This window comes from Eumetopias jubatus, unplaced genomic scaffold (genome assembly GCF_037043125.1).
Source record: "Eumetopias jubatus isolate StellerSeaLion01/CBP00866 unplaced genomic scaffold, mEumJub1_p1.0 scaffold_13, whole genome shotgun sequence".
In the NCBI taxonomy this organism is placed as follows: Eukaryota; Metazoa; Chordata; class Mammalia; order Carnivora; family Otariidae; genus Eumetopias; species Eumetopias jubatus.
Window position 1 is genome coordinate 99,571,749 of NW_028274819.1, and position 14,967 is coordinate 99,586,715.

At 54.1% G+C, this 14,967-nt stretch overlaps 1 protein-coding gene across 1 annotated transcript in view; it reads left to right on the top strand.

The window, feature by feature from the left end:
* Positions 1-1,562: 1,562 nt before the first annotated feature.
* The window catches only part of DSCAML1 (DS cell adhesion molecule like 1), a 340,991-nt gene continuing 327,586 nt past the window's right edge, over positions 1,563-14,967 (top strand). The window contains exon 1 of the mRNA XM_028106023.2: positions 1,563-1,785. Within this exon, the coding sequence (XP_027961824.1) occupies positions 1,563-1,785 (223 nt within the window). The remainder of the gene's footprint in view (positions 1,786-14,967) is intronic.

Here is a 14,967-nt window from a genome sequence, read left to right on the forward strand (position 1 = left end):
CAATGGAATATTATTCAGCCAAGAAAAGGAAGGTATGCACAGGCTACAACATGGATGAACCTTGAAGACATCACGCTAATAAGCCAGACACAAGAGGGCAAATGTTGTATGATTCCCACTTATATGAGGTTCCTAAAAGAGGCAAATTCAGAGACAGAAAATTAGTGATTGCCGTGGTTGCGGGGAGGGGAGAATGGGGACTTGTTTAGTGGATACAGAGTTTCTGTTTGGATAATGAAAAAGTTCTGGAAAGGGATAGTGGTGATGGTTGTACAACATGGTGAAGGTACGCAATGCCATTGAACCGTATACTCAAAAAATGATTAAAATGGTAAATTTGTTATTTATATTTTAACATTAAGAAAAGCAAAGGCAGACTTTAATAAAAATTTTAGTTAAGAGGTCTGGAGATATCTTGGCAAAACCTGGGAATGAGGAGTCCCATTTCTTCTGTCTGAACTTAGGTAAGACATTTTGAGGAAATAAATTTTCTTCCTCTGTCAAATGGAGCTAACAGCGGCCTCTCTACCTCCCTCACTCCCTCACGTTCCCCCTCGCCCTGCACACCTCGGAGGAACGGGTCAAAGCGTGCCAAGCCAGGTGGCCAGGGTAGTTGAGGTGGCCTCCATTATCCTTCAGGAGAGGAGGTCCAGCTCTGACTCTTATTCTATTCTCGGGGCTACTGTGGACCCCTTCTCTGGATCCTGTGTGGGCCCTTATTCTGGAAATACCAACATAAGGAGAGCTTTTTAACCATAGCAACCTTGTTACAGCAGACCTCACTGCCGTGCCTTTGTCCCCAGGGCCAAACCCGGCGCCTGGCACACAGCAGGTCCTCAGCGTTCATTTTGTAACGGAGATGCCCTCGCTCGAGCTCTATTCAATTCCATGCCAACTTTATGCAGATTGGCATAAGGAATAACCCGATTTCTGCTTGGTGAGAAAGCTGTGGGGGTGGGGTAGGTGAAGATAAAGGAGGAAGACCCACGAGGTAGAGCAGACATTAAACTATTTATCCTAAATAGGTGTTTAAATCAGCACAATGTGCCAAGTGCTGAAGACAATTCAGCAGGGAACTGGGGGTGGCTGGACTCAGCTGAGGCTCCCCAGGAGGCAGGCCAGCAGAACTAGGGGGGTTGGAAGGGCATGCAGCTTTGAGCTTTGGGGTGGGGAGTAGCTCCGGGGGCCACCAAAGGCTCTTGGTCTGGGTTTTATTCGGAGCGTCCAGGGGTAAACTGAGTCAGAAAGAGGCGGGAAGCATTGGCCCCAGGTGACCGAGCCAGCCGGGAGACACAGGGCCTCCTTGCCCCGAGCATGGCGGGCTCTTGGCACACGTATGACACATGTCTGTGTGCGACCACAGGCTCCGAGCTGGCGGGTGGCAGGGGCCCCCCCGCTTTTCGGACGGCGAACCCGGGCCAGGGCCGGATGGTCCCGATCCCCGGCCCCGTCCCTGGGCTCGTGGGGTTGGGGGCCGACTGGGCTCCAGGCTCGCGCTGGCGCTCACCACCCGGGGTGCCGCGGGGGGGCGGGGAGAGCGGCCGCCTAGCCCAGCCCCGCGGATGACAGGAGCCGGGGAGCCGAGGAGGGAGGAGCCGCCGCCGCCGAGCGCTGGGCTGAGGAGCAGAAAGAGCGGGGCGCGGAGTGCGGGCGGCTGGGAGCGCGCTGAGCGGGGGAGAGGCGCTGCCGCACGGCCGGCCACAGGACCACCTCCCCGGAGAATAGGGCCTCTTTATGGCATGTGGCTGGTAACTTTCCTCCTGCTCCTGGACTCTTTACACAAAGGTGAGACCCGCGCGGGCGGCAGGGCGGCGGAGGCGGCGGGGCCGAGGTGCGCGCGGGTGGCGGCGAGGCGGGGTGCCCGGCTGGCTCCAGGTGCCCGGGGGGACCGACCTCGGTGTCTGGCCCCGGGTGGGGCGCAGCGGGGGCGGGGCGGGCACTCGGAAGGGAGGTCAGGTGAGAGTGTGCCCTGGACCGCTCGGCCGGTCACCCGCGCCTGCCGTTTTGGGGCGCGCCCGCAGGGGTGGTAGTGCACGAACCCCTGGTCTCTCCGCCCCCGGCCGGGCCGCGGCTCTGCCCGGGACCCCTCCCCCAGCCCCTTGCCCGCTTGGTGGCGTTGGGACCCCGGGGTGCCCTCCGAGTGGAGGGGTCCTCGGGCCGTGACTGGTCTCCCGGGAGTCCTCGCATATTCGGGCCTCGGACTCCGCGGCTTACTCCTCCTCCGCCGCCCTGAGCCCCTCCACCGCCTCGGACCCCCCGCGCCGCACCGCATGGCGCTCATCCGCGCCTTGGCTGGAGGCAGGGCGGGGAGAGCAGGGGGTTCCGAGAGCTGGGGTCCCTCGAATGGCAAGTTGGTTCTCCAGACCCAGAGGTCGCCTTCTCCCCAGCCCCGCGTCACCCCCCCCCGCCCCCGGCACTCGCCCCGGCTTCGCTGCGCCGCCCGGGCCACCTCGGGCAGCGCGCCCCAAGGTGCGAGACTCTCCGCTTCCGCGCCGGGTCAGCCGGACATGGGGACAGTCTTCAGTTTGTGGGGGGAGGCGTGTCGCTTTTCCCGGAGAGAAGGCGTTGCTAGGGGTGGGTCCAGGTGTCCGGCATGTCCAGACCTGCTGCTGGGGCGCTGCGCACCTGATCCTCGAGGTAGCCGGGACTGGGGGTTGGAGGGGGGCAGACATTTCCGACCAGAGTCACCTGGGCACTGAGTCGGGGCCAGGCTGTCGCTGGCGTTAGGGCTCCTAGGCTATCGCAGAGGACGTGCCCCGGGGCGCGCAGATGGCGGGAGATGAGGCGGCCGAACTCCGCGCCCTTGCGCAGCGGAGCACACACGCTCACACCAGCTCAGCCTTACCTGTTCAGTCCTCTAACTTTTCTCCTTCGCCCCCCCCCCCCCCCCTGCCCCGCCGGTGGCCCAGGCCGAGCCGCAGCTCTTGACCCCTAGGCGATGGGGGAAGGGCAATCCAGCGGGGGTTGGCGCTCCGGGAGGGGTCTAGTTTTTCCATGCCGATGCCCCCAGGGGTCTGGAGTCTGCAACCTGCCCGAGCTGACTGCAGTATCTCCCGGCTTGGGGGCGGGGGTGGGGTGGGGAGGGTGACCCTTATTTTATTTGTAAATACCGCCTGGTTAAGGCCAGACTGAAGGCCAACATACTGCTGGGGTTTGCCTAGAGATCCGGGTGCGGGGCGAGAGGTGGCCTCTGAATCGTGGACTAAGTAGTTGAGTTTCTCAGACCCAATGGGGCCCACTGGGTGACACGCCAAGGCTGGTCTAGGTTGGTTAACCCCTTGTCCCCTGCACAGCACCCTCTCCTCCCACTTTAGCGGAGCAAGAAGCCTGTCTCCTGTTCAAACCCCCCGCCCCGCCTCCCCACACCCCAGGCTCCCTCTCCCCAGGCTCTTCCTGCCTCCCTCCGCCCCCACAGGCTGGCTCGGCTTGCAGCTTTAATTACATTAATATTAAAAATACATAAGGTGAGGAGCGGCAGCTTTCTCTCTCGCTGGTTCTCTCTCTGCCCCCCCACCCCCTTTCCATTTTGTCAGGCGAGAAAGCACAGGCCGCCGCTTCTGCACACTCTTTCCCAGCTCTGTCCTCCGCCCTGCACTCCCTACAGCCCTCCACTTCTTCCCGAGTAGCCCATTCCCCAGGAGTGGCTGTCCCTTAGCAAATACCTGAAGGACGCAGCCCTGCCCCCTTCCAGAAGCTGGGCATTAATAAACGAAGCCCAAGCTATTTGATAGGGAGGAAGCAGATGGGGGTGGGGGGGCTGGACCGGTGGAGAAAGGCCCAGAAGGCAACAGGACAGCCTGAGGGGCAAAACCCTTTCCAACTTGAGAAGGAAGTTGCCACTGGCCTTGGGCCTGTGAGTAGGTTGGAGGTGCCAGGTGAGGTGACATCTCGGTGGCCTTTTGGTCGGCAGAGGCTTCACGACCCTGCCGTTCAGCGGCTCCAGCATCTGTGTTGGGCACCAGGGAAATTCGCCAGATAGGCCTTTCTTTTTCTTCGTGCCTTAATTGGGTCTTAGGTGCCAGGCTGGTCCCCAGGGCCTGTTCTGCTTGGGGTGGCATGGCAGTGGGGGCTGACAGAGGCGGCTAAGATGTGATGCGGGGAGTGGGGGGGGGATGATGGGGCTGGGTGCATTTTCTCTCTCGTTGCTAGTCACCCCCACGGCACCAAGGAAAATGTAAATGTGAATGTTCGAGCCTGTTACGGAAAACAATATCCTCTTGCAATAATTTGTACGTCCATCTGTGAGGAGCGGGAGGAGACAGAGAAGAAAACAAGATGGGATAGAGCGTCCTCTGGATGGAATTAAGCAGTTATTGAATGTGTTTTAAGCTTCTGTTATTTCCATTCCTCTCGAAATACCTTTTTTTGATGAAGCCGGAGCTCAGACCGATTCCCCAGAACTGAACTGGGAAGGTGTTTTAATAATCGGTTATCGAGTCTCCAATAACTGCCTTATTATTGCCAAAACAAATCCAGGTTCGGGCAGCCAGATGAACCCCAGTGAGGCTCTCTCCGTTGTTACATCCAGCGGGCCAGCATCTGTGTTGCCTACATTTGCATTTTTACTGTGTAAAAGAACAAGCTTCCCCGGCACTAAAATTCCTGTTTTCTAAAAGCCAAAATAATGGATTGCATTGATTTTTTTTTCATTTCCCACCCCAGTCTCTCGGACGGGGACTCATGGTTCTTCTCTCTTGAGAAGACCGAATTGAAAGGCTTCGTCAAGCCATTAAAATCTCTAACACTCTGTTCGGTGTCTAATTAGAAGTGGGGGGGGGGAGACACTGGGGGAAGGTGTTTTGAAAATCTTGAAATGGCAGACACAACTTCGGGGAAGCAGGTGAAGGACCGGTGAGCCTGGGGAGGGGGTAGGTGGGGAGAGAGGCCCCAGTTACTAGAATAACGTGGGGGAGAATGGAATTGCCATCATGCGCAACAAACCTTTCAGATGTTTCTTATTTCTGGGCATCAAAGTCAGCTGCCTTTAATATATCTCTGCAGCAGAATGGGGAGCTCAATTAGAAACAAAAAGCAAGTAAGCAGTTGACCCAAAGGCAGCGCTTAAGTTGAGCAGATCCCAGGAGACTGGCTGGAGAGGCTTGTTTTTCTTAGATTGAGGAACAGGGAGGAGGTGGGCAAGTGAACGGGTGTTTGGCCCAGCAGTGCTTTGCTAAACAAGCAAGCCCCCAAACAGGCGGACTGGGAGCCCAAGACAGCCCGAGAGCACCTCTTGGACTGTTTGCTTTTGACAGAGGGGTGGAGACCTCAAGCCCCATTTGCCATCTCCATGTCTTCAGGAACTCCACCCCTGTCACTTGCTCAGTCCCCTACTCAGCTTGGTGAAGGTGGATTTTATTTGTGGATGAATTGAAGGGGAGGGTGGGTGTTCAGAGAGCGTGTTTTTTTTCAGGGGTAGGGATACCAGGCTGAGAGATTCTTCCCTCCCACATGATCTTGGAAGAGTTGTTTCTTGGAGACATTTGAAGCAGTCAAGAGGAAGAGCCCCCCAGGTCCCAAAGTGCTTTCTCAGCCCTGACCCCGGGAAATCTAGCCGGGACCCAGGTGCCTGAATGGGGTGAGCAATTGTCAGCAGAGATGGCAGGGTGCCAGGAACCCAAGGGCAGGCCCTAGATTTGCATGTGATTTGCATATAGATTTGCATGCTGACCTAGCCAGGCCAAGAGCCTGGCCCTCTCTGTATGAGTAGCCTCTTGATTTGCATGGCATGGCGGTGGGGCAGGAGTGGGAAGAACACTGGTGTTTTTGGTAGTGCTTCTCTCTTGCCTCTGAGTTTGAGGCCTACAGGGCCTCGGCGCTGAGCTCACCTGGTAAGGCAGCCCTGGAGCTTGCTTTTGGGGTAAGATGAGTGGTGATGGGCAGAGACACCCTAAGGCAGACCAGCTTGGGGTGTGTGTTGTCCCTCTTGTGTTGCAGGAAGAAGGGGGTTGAAGAGTGGGGGCATGCCTGCTATGGGAATCCAGGGCCAGCCCTAGACTTCCAGAGAGTGTGTCCTCAGAATGGAGGAAGCTGGGCGCTTAGGGCTGTGGTCAGTAGTGGGAGAAGCAGCAACTGAAGGGAAGAGGTGTGATGGAAGGTTTGTGGACTTCCAGCTTTGGAGGGGGTTAAGGTCCCTGAGAGAGGAGGGAAGGGCCCCTGGGCTGCTTATTCTAACATTGCTAAGGCAGCTTCAGTGGGAAGGCGGGCACGGGGGTGGGGGGGGGGTCACGGAGGGAAGTTCTGGAGTACTGCTCTAGGAGCAAACATTCAGGGCAGCTGGAGTGCTTCTTCCTAGGGAGCCAGCTGGGACGCCTGCAGTGGGAATGTGGCTTCGGGAATGGTTTTGTCTGCGTTTCCGGGGCAGGAGCAAATCCTGCCCTGGCAGGTGCGGCTCCAAGGCCTCCCAGAGTTGTTTTTTTTTTTTCCCCCTGCATATGTAATGATATGGGAGGGCCCTGGCATTGGGTAGAGCCTGGGGTTGGGTTGGAGGTAGAGAAGGGAGGGCCAGCAGGCAGAGCTTCGAGTCTCTCCATCCCCAATTCTTTCGATCAGAGCCTTTCATATATTGGGGTTGTAAAGAAAAATAAAAAAGATTGCAACTCATTGGTGTGGTGGAAATTTGGAGCCAGGGCAAACCCTTCATTCATGTCCCGGCTCCGCGCTTACTAGATATGTGACTTTGGGTCTCTCTGAGCCTTTCTCCAGCTATTAATTGGGGTTAAAGGCGATAATACACATAAAGTAGCCAGAATGTAGTTGGTACTCAATAAATGCTAGACCTCTTCTTTTTTTCCTGCACTGCTCCCACCTTCCTCCCTCTGCCCATACCTCCGAATGGATCATCAGGTCCTGTCCTGAGTAGTTGAATCAATCAGCTGCAGTTTTGGCCAACCAAAGTGGCTCAGACTTGTAGCAGTGAGACTATTTGGTCACTGGGGCAGGGGACCTCACTGCTTCTTTCTGTCACCTAGCCTGGTAGCCTGCAGGACCCATCCTCAGGGAGACAGCTGAGGCCATGCAGGCACCTGGGTGTCCCTGGGGAACCCAACACACTCCCTTTCCCCAACCAAAGCTAAACCACCAGTGGAAAAGAGATGAGGGCAGAGGTTGGCTCTGGACTTGGATTTGAGGGTGAGGCAAAGGCTAGTCGCGCACCTGCCAAAGGAAGGCCAGGCTTGGTTGTTAAATCTCTACCATAGTTGGACAGAGTAAAAACTATCTTAGATTTAATGCCATAACACCTATATAAATGGGTTCCACAGGGTGAGTCCCCAGGCCTTGTAGCTGGATAGATTTCTGTGTCTCTCCCTGCTGGGATGAGCCTCGCTGTTTTGCAGGTAGTTTTGTGTATAGAGAACACCCCTGATAGCCCATAACCTTGGGGGGGTCCCTGGACCACTTCTCCCTTTATGACCCAGTCAGCTATAGGGAAGCAGCATAGGATCCAGAGGTCAAGTGCCGCCCGTGGCAGGTTGTGGCCTATGGGTCCACGAGTACAGGAGTGGCTGGGGGCCCTGTTTAACAGATGTTGGTCCAGTGCCGCTTTCGCGTGAACAGCATTTGCCTCGGGTACCCACCCCTGCCATCTAGCTGCTGCTCCCGTCATCCGTGCAGCCCCGTCCGCCTGTGCCCTTGCTCTCCCTGATGCTCGCAATGACAGTTTCCAAGGTCACCACCATCTTCATGGAGAACAGAGTTATTCAAATGCTGGTTGCATATCCATTATGCTGTGTGTGTGTTGGGAAAGAACATCGTGGACCTAGATGACAAAGCTCAGCCTAATTTAGGCAAGTTACCTAATAGTTCCTACACCTCTACTTCGTCATCTGTAAAATGGGGGAAATAACGGTGCCCTACCTGTCCCACGGGGCACCTATTATTACGTGTGTGCAAGATGGAGGAGGGGCCTGTCATTGTATATCATGTGACAACGCTTTGTAAACCAAACAGGGCAACCTATAAACACACACATGTAAAAACCACAGTAAAACCACGTTTAGCCTTATAAATCCTTTGCTGAAATGTGAGGTATAATTATGGTCACTTCATCATACAGGAACAAGGAAGGTCTCCCAGCTGTGTGTGGCTGTCTCCCTGCTCCTTGGGCCCCCCCACATATGGAGCATTTTCCTAGCAACATGGGGAACAGCAGACAAGGCAAAGCCAGGCAGGCAATCTCCTCTTGGCAGTTGCCCCTGTGGCCCAGGGTCCCGTGGGGGTGGGAAGCGCCTACCTCGGCTCCCTCCCCAGGTCCTCGGATACGGGTTTATTCCATAGTCCGCTGGACACACGTCTGCAAGGGTGATTCTCACTGCTGGGAATCCACAGTCCTTTGTGGGAAGAGCAGTAAGCATAGAGTCCTACCTTATGTGACCTCATTTGAGGTGACAGCCGGTACTGGAATCCAGGCCCTGAGAACGTGGCTGAGTCAGGGTTATGGCCACCTTGCTTCTGGGTTGGCCTCCCAGAGCCATGGAGTGTAAGGGTCTCAGGTCTCAGGACCTGCTTTGTGGGGGTGAGCGAGAGATCCGATGACTGCCACGGGCGAAAGTCCTCCAGGTTGGAAGGCACCTTTGAGGACAGAGAACCCATCCCCTAATCAGATGCCTGACCCCCTGTGCAGCTTTCCCTCAGGAGGCTTTTCTTCCTCCACTCCAGCACCTCCAGCAGCAGCAAACCCCTTCCTCTGAAGGCAGCCTGTTCTGGCCCCACAGTTCTGACTGTTACAGAGCTCATCCTCAGAATCCGCCAAGCCGTCTGGGTCTTGGGCCTTCTGTTCACTGGCCGTGGTTCTGCCTTTTAGGCCCCAGGGAGGCAGGTGAAACCCTCTTCCACTTGACAGTGCTTTGACCATCTGCAGACAGATGTCTGCCCTCCAAAGGCCGTGCCTGCAGGCATCCAGCACCCCGGGTTGCTCTACCCCTCCCCCATCAATGTCCTGTCGTTTCTCCACGAGGCCCCTCCATTCCTGTATTGCTGGGCTCTACAGGTGGGGTGGCCAGGATTGAAAGAGCGGTAGAGACAGGGGTCTGCTCCCAGTCGGGACTGGTGAGCTGTGTACCTGGGGTGAATTACTCTGCCCCTCTGGGCCTCAGGCTCCCCATCTGTAAATGAAGGAGATTGGACAAAATAATCTCTTAAAGCCCTCAAGCGTTAACCGTCTAAATCTAGGACTCTCTAGGGACAACTGTGCTGTCTGAGCCAACTCCCTAGAAAGACCTTCTGGCCATAAGGGGCCTTCCCTTCCCAGGGTCTGTCTACGGGGCTGGGAGATTAAAGAGTCTGTTCGGCTGTCAGCTGTTGGCTCATAACTCCTGGAGCCGGTGGTGAGGGGCCTTGTAGGTGGAAGGATGAGTAATCTTTACTGTGTCTTACAGGTTTCTGGTTGCCGTTATAGGAACTATGTTTGTGCTGAGGATCTTTAAAAACAAAACCAAAAAAGCCTCTGTTTCTGATGGGGAGGTGAAGGCCTCGGGCTTTTGGAGCAGAGCTGCTCGTTGGGATAGGACAGCTTCTCTAGGGAAATTTGTCGATGGAGACTTTCTGGTCATCTCCAGATGTTTAAACAAACATTTAGTTGTGGGGGTGGGAGGGTGTCCTAGGGATGAAATGTTGAAAGCCTGGGACAGTCCCAAGTACATAAGAAATGTCATACCCCAAATTGGTCTGCTGCACCAGAAACCCCCCTCATGGTGTGTTCACATGCTGGAGACCATCGGAGTCTAGAATGCGAGGTGCCCATTGAGAAATGCAGCCACGGTTAGTGGGTAAACAAACCTAGGAGATTACTTGAACTAACATCCTGTTTTCTTTTTCTTTCTTTCTTTTCTTTTTTCCTTTTTTAGTTTCAGAGGTAGAATGTAGTGATTCCTCAGTTGCATATAACACCCGGTGCTCATTCCACCAACTAACATCCTGTTTTGGTATCCGTAAAATGGGGTCTTGCGCAGTAGCTGCATTAGAGGTGGTTGTAGGGGTTAAATGAACCGTAATGCAAGGCAAGGGCTGCTCACAGTGCCTCCTGGCACAAAATAGATGCTAAAAAGAAATGGTGATGGTGGCGATAAGTGGTAGAGCGGGTGTGCTAGGTTTGGGGGGAAGCATGGAACTTGGTCTGGGCTGCTCCATCTTGTCCTGGGGCAAGTACCAACTCAGATTGCCTGTAAATGCTCTGACCCTGTCTGGGGAGGCTTGCCCCTCTCCTCCCTAGGGTCTAGACTCGGAATGTCTCAAAGGTGCCAACACACAAGGTGCAGGTTTTCTGGTGAAGGAGCCAGACCCTGTCTCGCGGGTCTTGACCTGGGTTTTGGATGGACAGGGTGATTGAGCTGAGGTCCCACTGGTGGATTTCCTCTGGACCCAGTTTTTCCAACTGTGGGATATGAACAGAGTGAGGGCAAATAATATATCTTGTGTGAAAACCTTTGTGTGCAAATGCAGCGTGGTAATGAACCTGGCAAATTAACCCAAGAAACTCACCAGGCCAGATCGGCATTAAAAAAACAAAACAAAACAAAACAAAACCTCTGTGTGAGGCCTGGGGGCTGCAGCGTGTGGCTATTGCAGTGTTTTGTTGCTATTGATCACACCACTATTATTTTATTAACTCGATCACCAAATTAAGTTAATTAATGTGGTGCTTAGGCCCTGTCAGCCAAGCCCACGAAAACTGGCTGTTGTTGGAAAAGGTGATACTGAAGTCCGGTGTGGCAAATCTACTTTTCTCTAGGGACTGTTACTCCGACTTGTAGGCAGAGGACCACATGCCTCAGAAATAGTTTCTCCCGTGGTGAACCTGTTAGGTAAGGTTCTGCATGTTTAACCAGCCCTCCAGCTGATTATACATCATAACATCCTAGAACTGTCTTAAGTAATAGTTGTTGCTAGTGCTGTAGGTGAAGAAGTGAGTACTTGTGGTGGGATATTTACTCCCACCGTTTGCCTGTTAAGATAATACTCATAACAATAGCAACAGATACTTATGTGCTGCTAGGCACTCAGAGATACCAGAAACTGTCCTTTACATGAACGCATCCAGCCTAACAACCCTTGAGGTCACCCCATTTGTTGGATGGGGAAACTAAGGCACACAGAGGTGAGGTTATCTTGCCTGAGGCTACGTGGCTTGTAAGTGGCAGAGCAAGGATTCAAACCTGGGGAGCCTGGCTCCAGAGTCTGGGCCTTGAACCACTGTGCGAAGTGCCCAGTGCCATGCGAGGCCCAGGGCATAGAGTGGTGACCGGGACAGGGAGCTCACAGCCCTGCAAGGGAGGCCTACCTACTCCTCCTGCCCTTGTGGCCCTGGGGACCCACTTGCTGTACCCAGGCATGGACACCCCTTGCCGGCTCTTGCCCGTCTCTGTGGGGCGGGTTGCAGGTCCAGCCCTGACAGATGCTCCTGGTTGAAAAGTCCAGGGTATGAGATGAGTAAATATTGTAAAGGAAGAGAACAAAATGACTCACTTCTCCCAGTGGAGGTGGCGAGGTGTTAATATTTCAGTCCCCTTGGGTTGTCATTTATGGTGAGTGACATGGGGACAATTTGGCGGACACCTGGGAGGAAGCCTCAGCAGGCTAGACACCCCCCAGCCCAGCCCAGGCCGGCGGGGTGGGGGCCCACGGGTGTCAAATACGCGGGGTGTCAACTTTCCTTTGCCAAACTAATCCGGATGGCCAGACAGCGGGTGGGCCAGCGCTGGAGTGGCTGTGATGGATATTTAGGTTTCAGTGGTGACCCTGGGGGCAGCCCAAATGCCTGGGGGCGATTTCTGGTTTAAAAATATTGCGCTGCTATTTCTACGCTTCTAATCTCCCAGCGATTTGGAGCCTGTTTTCTGAAACACGGCATCGGGGTGGTGGTCCACGTTAAACGGCAGAGAAGATTAAATGGGTTTAAGTCTGGGCGTCTGTCACATCACATCCAAGCCCATAACTTCCATTTTCTATTAAAAATCCATTTCCCCCTTTGACCAGAAGAAGCCTTGCTGTTGATCTGAATGTCTCTCTCTTTATTTATGAAGTGTTTCCCCTCCTCTCGGTTTCTCTGTAAATATGCCTGCTTCTGTCTGCAGAGAATAAAGAGCGGGGGCTGGGGGCGGGGCTGGGGTGGGGGGAGCAGCTGAGATTTGAGGGGGGAGTAGGAGTTTCCTGCATGAGGACGTGGTTTCCAAACTGGGACTGGTTTCCAGAGAAGTGAGGGGGGGGTGCCTCCCAAGGCCCCAAACTTTGAACTCTCCAGCATTGAGAGAGAAAACACTCGGGCTTGGGACCAGACAGACCTTGACCGAATATTGGCTCTGCCTCCTCCTTAGCTGTAGAATCTCCCCGTGAACCTCTCTTTCTTTACTGGTAAAAGGAGACTAACAGGACCACCCTGGACCTTTGTGTGAGGATTAAATGAGAGAACGTCCTAGAAGCACACAAGCAAGCCCGGTGCCAGGCACGCGGCAGTGCTCAATCAATGTGAGTCTCCTGTCTTTTGAGAACCTGTACCCTTAGCTAAGCCACCAAGCCTTCAGGGAAATAAGTGTAAGGTCAAAATGAAGTTAGGCATAGGGCTACAAGGACTTGCGTGAACTCAGTTGCTGAGCCTGCAACCCCTCCCCCCTTGCCTTCCACCACAGAGGGGCCCATGTCCCAATCCGGCTGTTTCTGCCTCTTCTCTTCAAGCCTAGCCAGTGCTCCCACCTGGAAGGTTTCTGTGGGGTCCCCCAACATGCTGTCCCCCTGGCTGCCACAGAGGCATTGCTCAGGCTGGCCTCTCTGTGGGAGTGCCTTCATTTAGATCTTCCTTCCAGGCTCAGCGGGAGCCCCCATCCCCAAAGCTGTCTCCTAGCTGCTGTTCTCCATCTCCTTTACAAGCTCCTGGAAGGTGGTGTCTCCCTCCCGTGGCTGTGGTTCTGCTGAGCCTGTGGCTGGGGCTTTGTAAATATCTCCTGAAAGAACAGGACTTTCCTGGTCCCCGGGGTTCGAAGGGACCTGGGGAAGGTGAGCCTGGAAGAGTACCGGAGTCAGCTGAGGGGAAGTAGGGGTGGAAGAGGGTCTTGAATTCTGCAGGGCTGCAGAGTGGCCCTGTGCCCTGGAGCCCTCGGAGGTCGCTGGGACGCGAATAGCAGTCCTTTCCCTCCTAGTTACACATCCTCTCTATGGGGAACCAAGTTCTTCCGCATTCTCTTTTCCTTGCTCTGCAGTCCCGGAGGGCAGGCAAGATGGTGCAGTTCCTCTCTTTTGTGAATGAGGACATCGAGGCTCAGAAAGGCTAGTGGCTTGCCTGAGGTCACACGGCAGGTCGGGGGTGAGCTCCAGGAGGGAAAGCATTTCATCTGACTCCTACCAGGGCTCTGTCTATTGTACCACACTTCTGTGCTCCTCTTAAAGCTTGCTGAGGCTTTGTTCCTGCTCTGAAGATTTGAACAGGGGCCTGAGAAGGAGGGAACCCCTCCCCTGATAGAGGCCATGCCAGACTCCATGAGGGTGGAGGGAGGCCCTTGCTACTCCCCGTTTTATGGCTGCGTGACTGAACGTACCCATGGCTGCTGTGGCCACTCCCTGGTGGCCCTTGTGCCAACCTTCATCTTGGCATGAGGCAGAGATTTGAGATACTTGGTGGTCAGTGCCTCAGTTTCCCCTTTATAGATCTGTTCACTCCTTTCTCTTGGCAGGCGGAGTGAGGCTAAATTAATGTTTATTGGAGGGCTTCTGCATTCTGGGCTGACAGGTGCCTTGTGATGGTAAAGTATGAGCACGACGTAAGTGCAAAATGCTATTGTTTTACACCTGAGGGTGATGTTTCATAATGGCAATGCACTGTCAGAGCTGTAAGCAGAAATGAATGGTGTGTCTCATCCTCCTCAGCTCCCCCAGACTCAGAAGACAGCAGCTCACATCCCGAGGTGGGAGAAATATGAGGCTACTCACCTTTTGCTATAAATCTGCTGTTTCATCAGCCCTGACAGGTGGCTGGACAATCCCAGTCAATTCATCAATTAAATCTACCCATTTGTAGTTGTTGAGAACCCTGCGTCCTTTGCTCTGGCAGGATTCAAGGCTCAGAGTGCAGGAAGGCTGCTCTCATCGTGGCTGGGTCTCCTGGTGGGAGCAGAGGAGGCCTGGGAAAAAGGGCAGTCCTGCAGGTGGGGGGCGTGGCACGGATTTGGATTTCCAGCGGGGAGAGCATAAGACTAGGTCTGTGTTTGGGATGGAGTTGAGATGGAAGGAAGGATGGGGAGAGGTACCCAGCCTGGAAAACCAGATTTTGTGGTTTGTCTTCACTGTGGTTCACACAATAGAGCAGCTCCATCCCTGGGCCCCGAAGTAAGGCAACGCTGGGCTCCAGTCCCAGCTCCAGCACTTACACTGAATTACTTTGGAGAAATTCGTTAACTTTGAGTCTTAATTTCCTTATCTGTGAGGTCAAAATAACATTAATACTATCCCCTAGGGAGCCATGAAGATTAAGTGAGATAATATCTATAATGGGTCTAGCTCCAAGCCTGGCCTATAGTTAACAGTGAAAACCATGGTCGCTGTTCTCATTGCTGGTGGTATTATTATTCCTGAGGGCTACATCGTAAATATTTTCTCACCCTCTTCTTGAATCCGATAATTCCTGAATTTCTCTCTGTCAGGAATCTTTCTCAGCTTACCAAGTCCATTTGTCAGGCACAATGTAGAGTCTTTCTGTACCTTGATGGCTTTTGCCTCCCCCAATCCATAAAGCTGCCACGGAGAGGGTGTCTGATTAACTAGGTTGTCTCAGGAAGCCTCCAGAACCCCAGAGTGCTGTCCCTGCTCCCATAGGCTAAGCATTATCTGAAATGTCGAGTTCAACAGGGGCCCTTCCCACGAGGAGTGTGTGTGTATCTATTTGTGCCGGTATTTTAATCCTATACTTGGCCATCTAAGTATGGATGTTGGTGGTCAGGTGGTGTTTGAGGAAGTGAAAGCCCCCTTTTTATTATTGCAATGGTT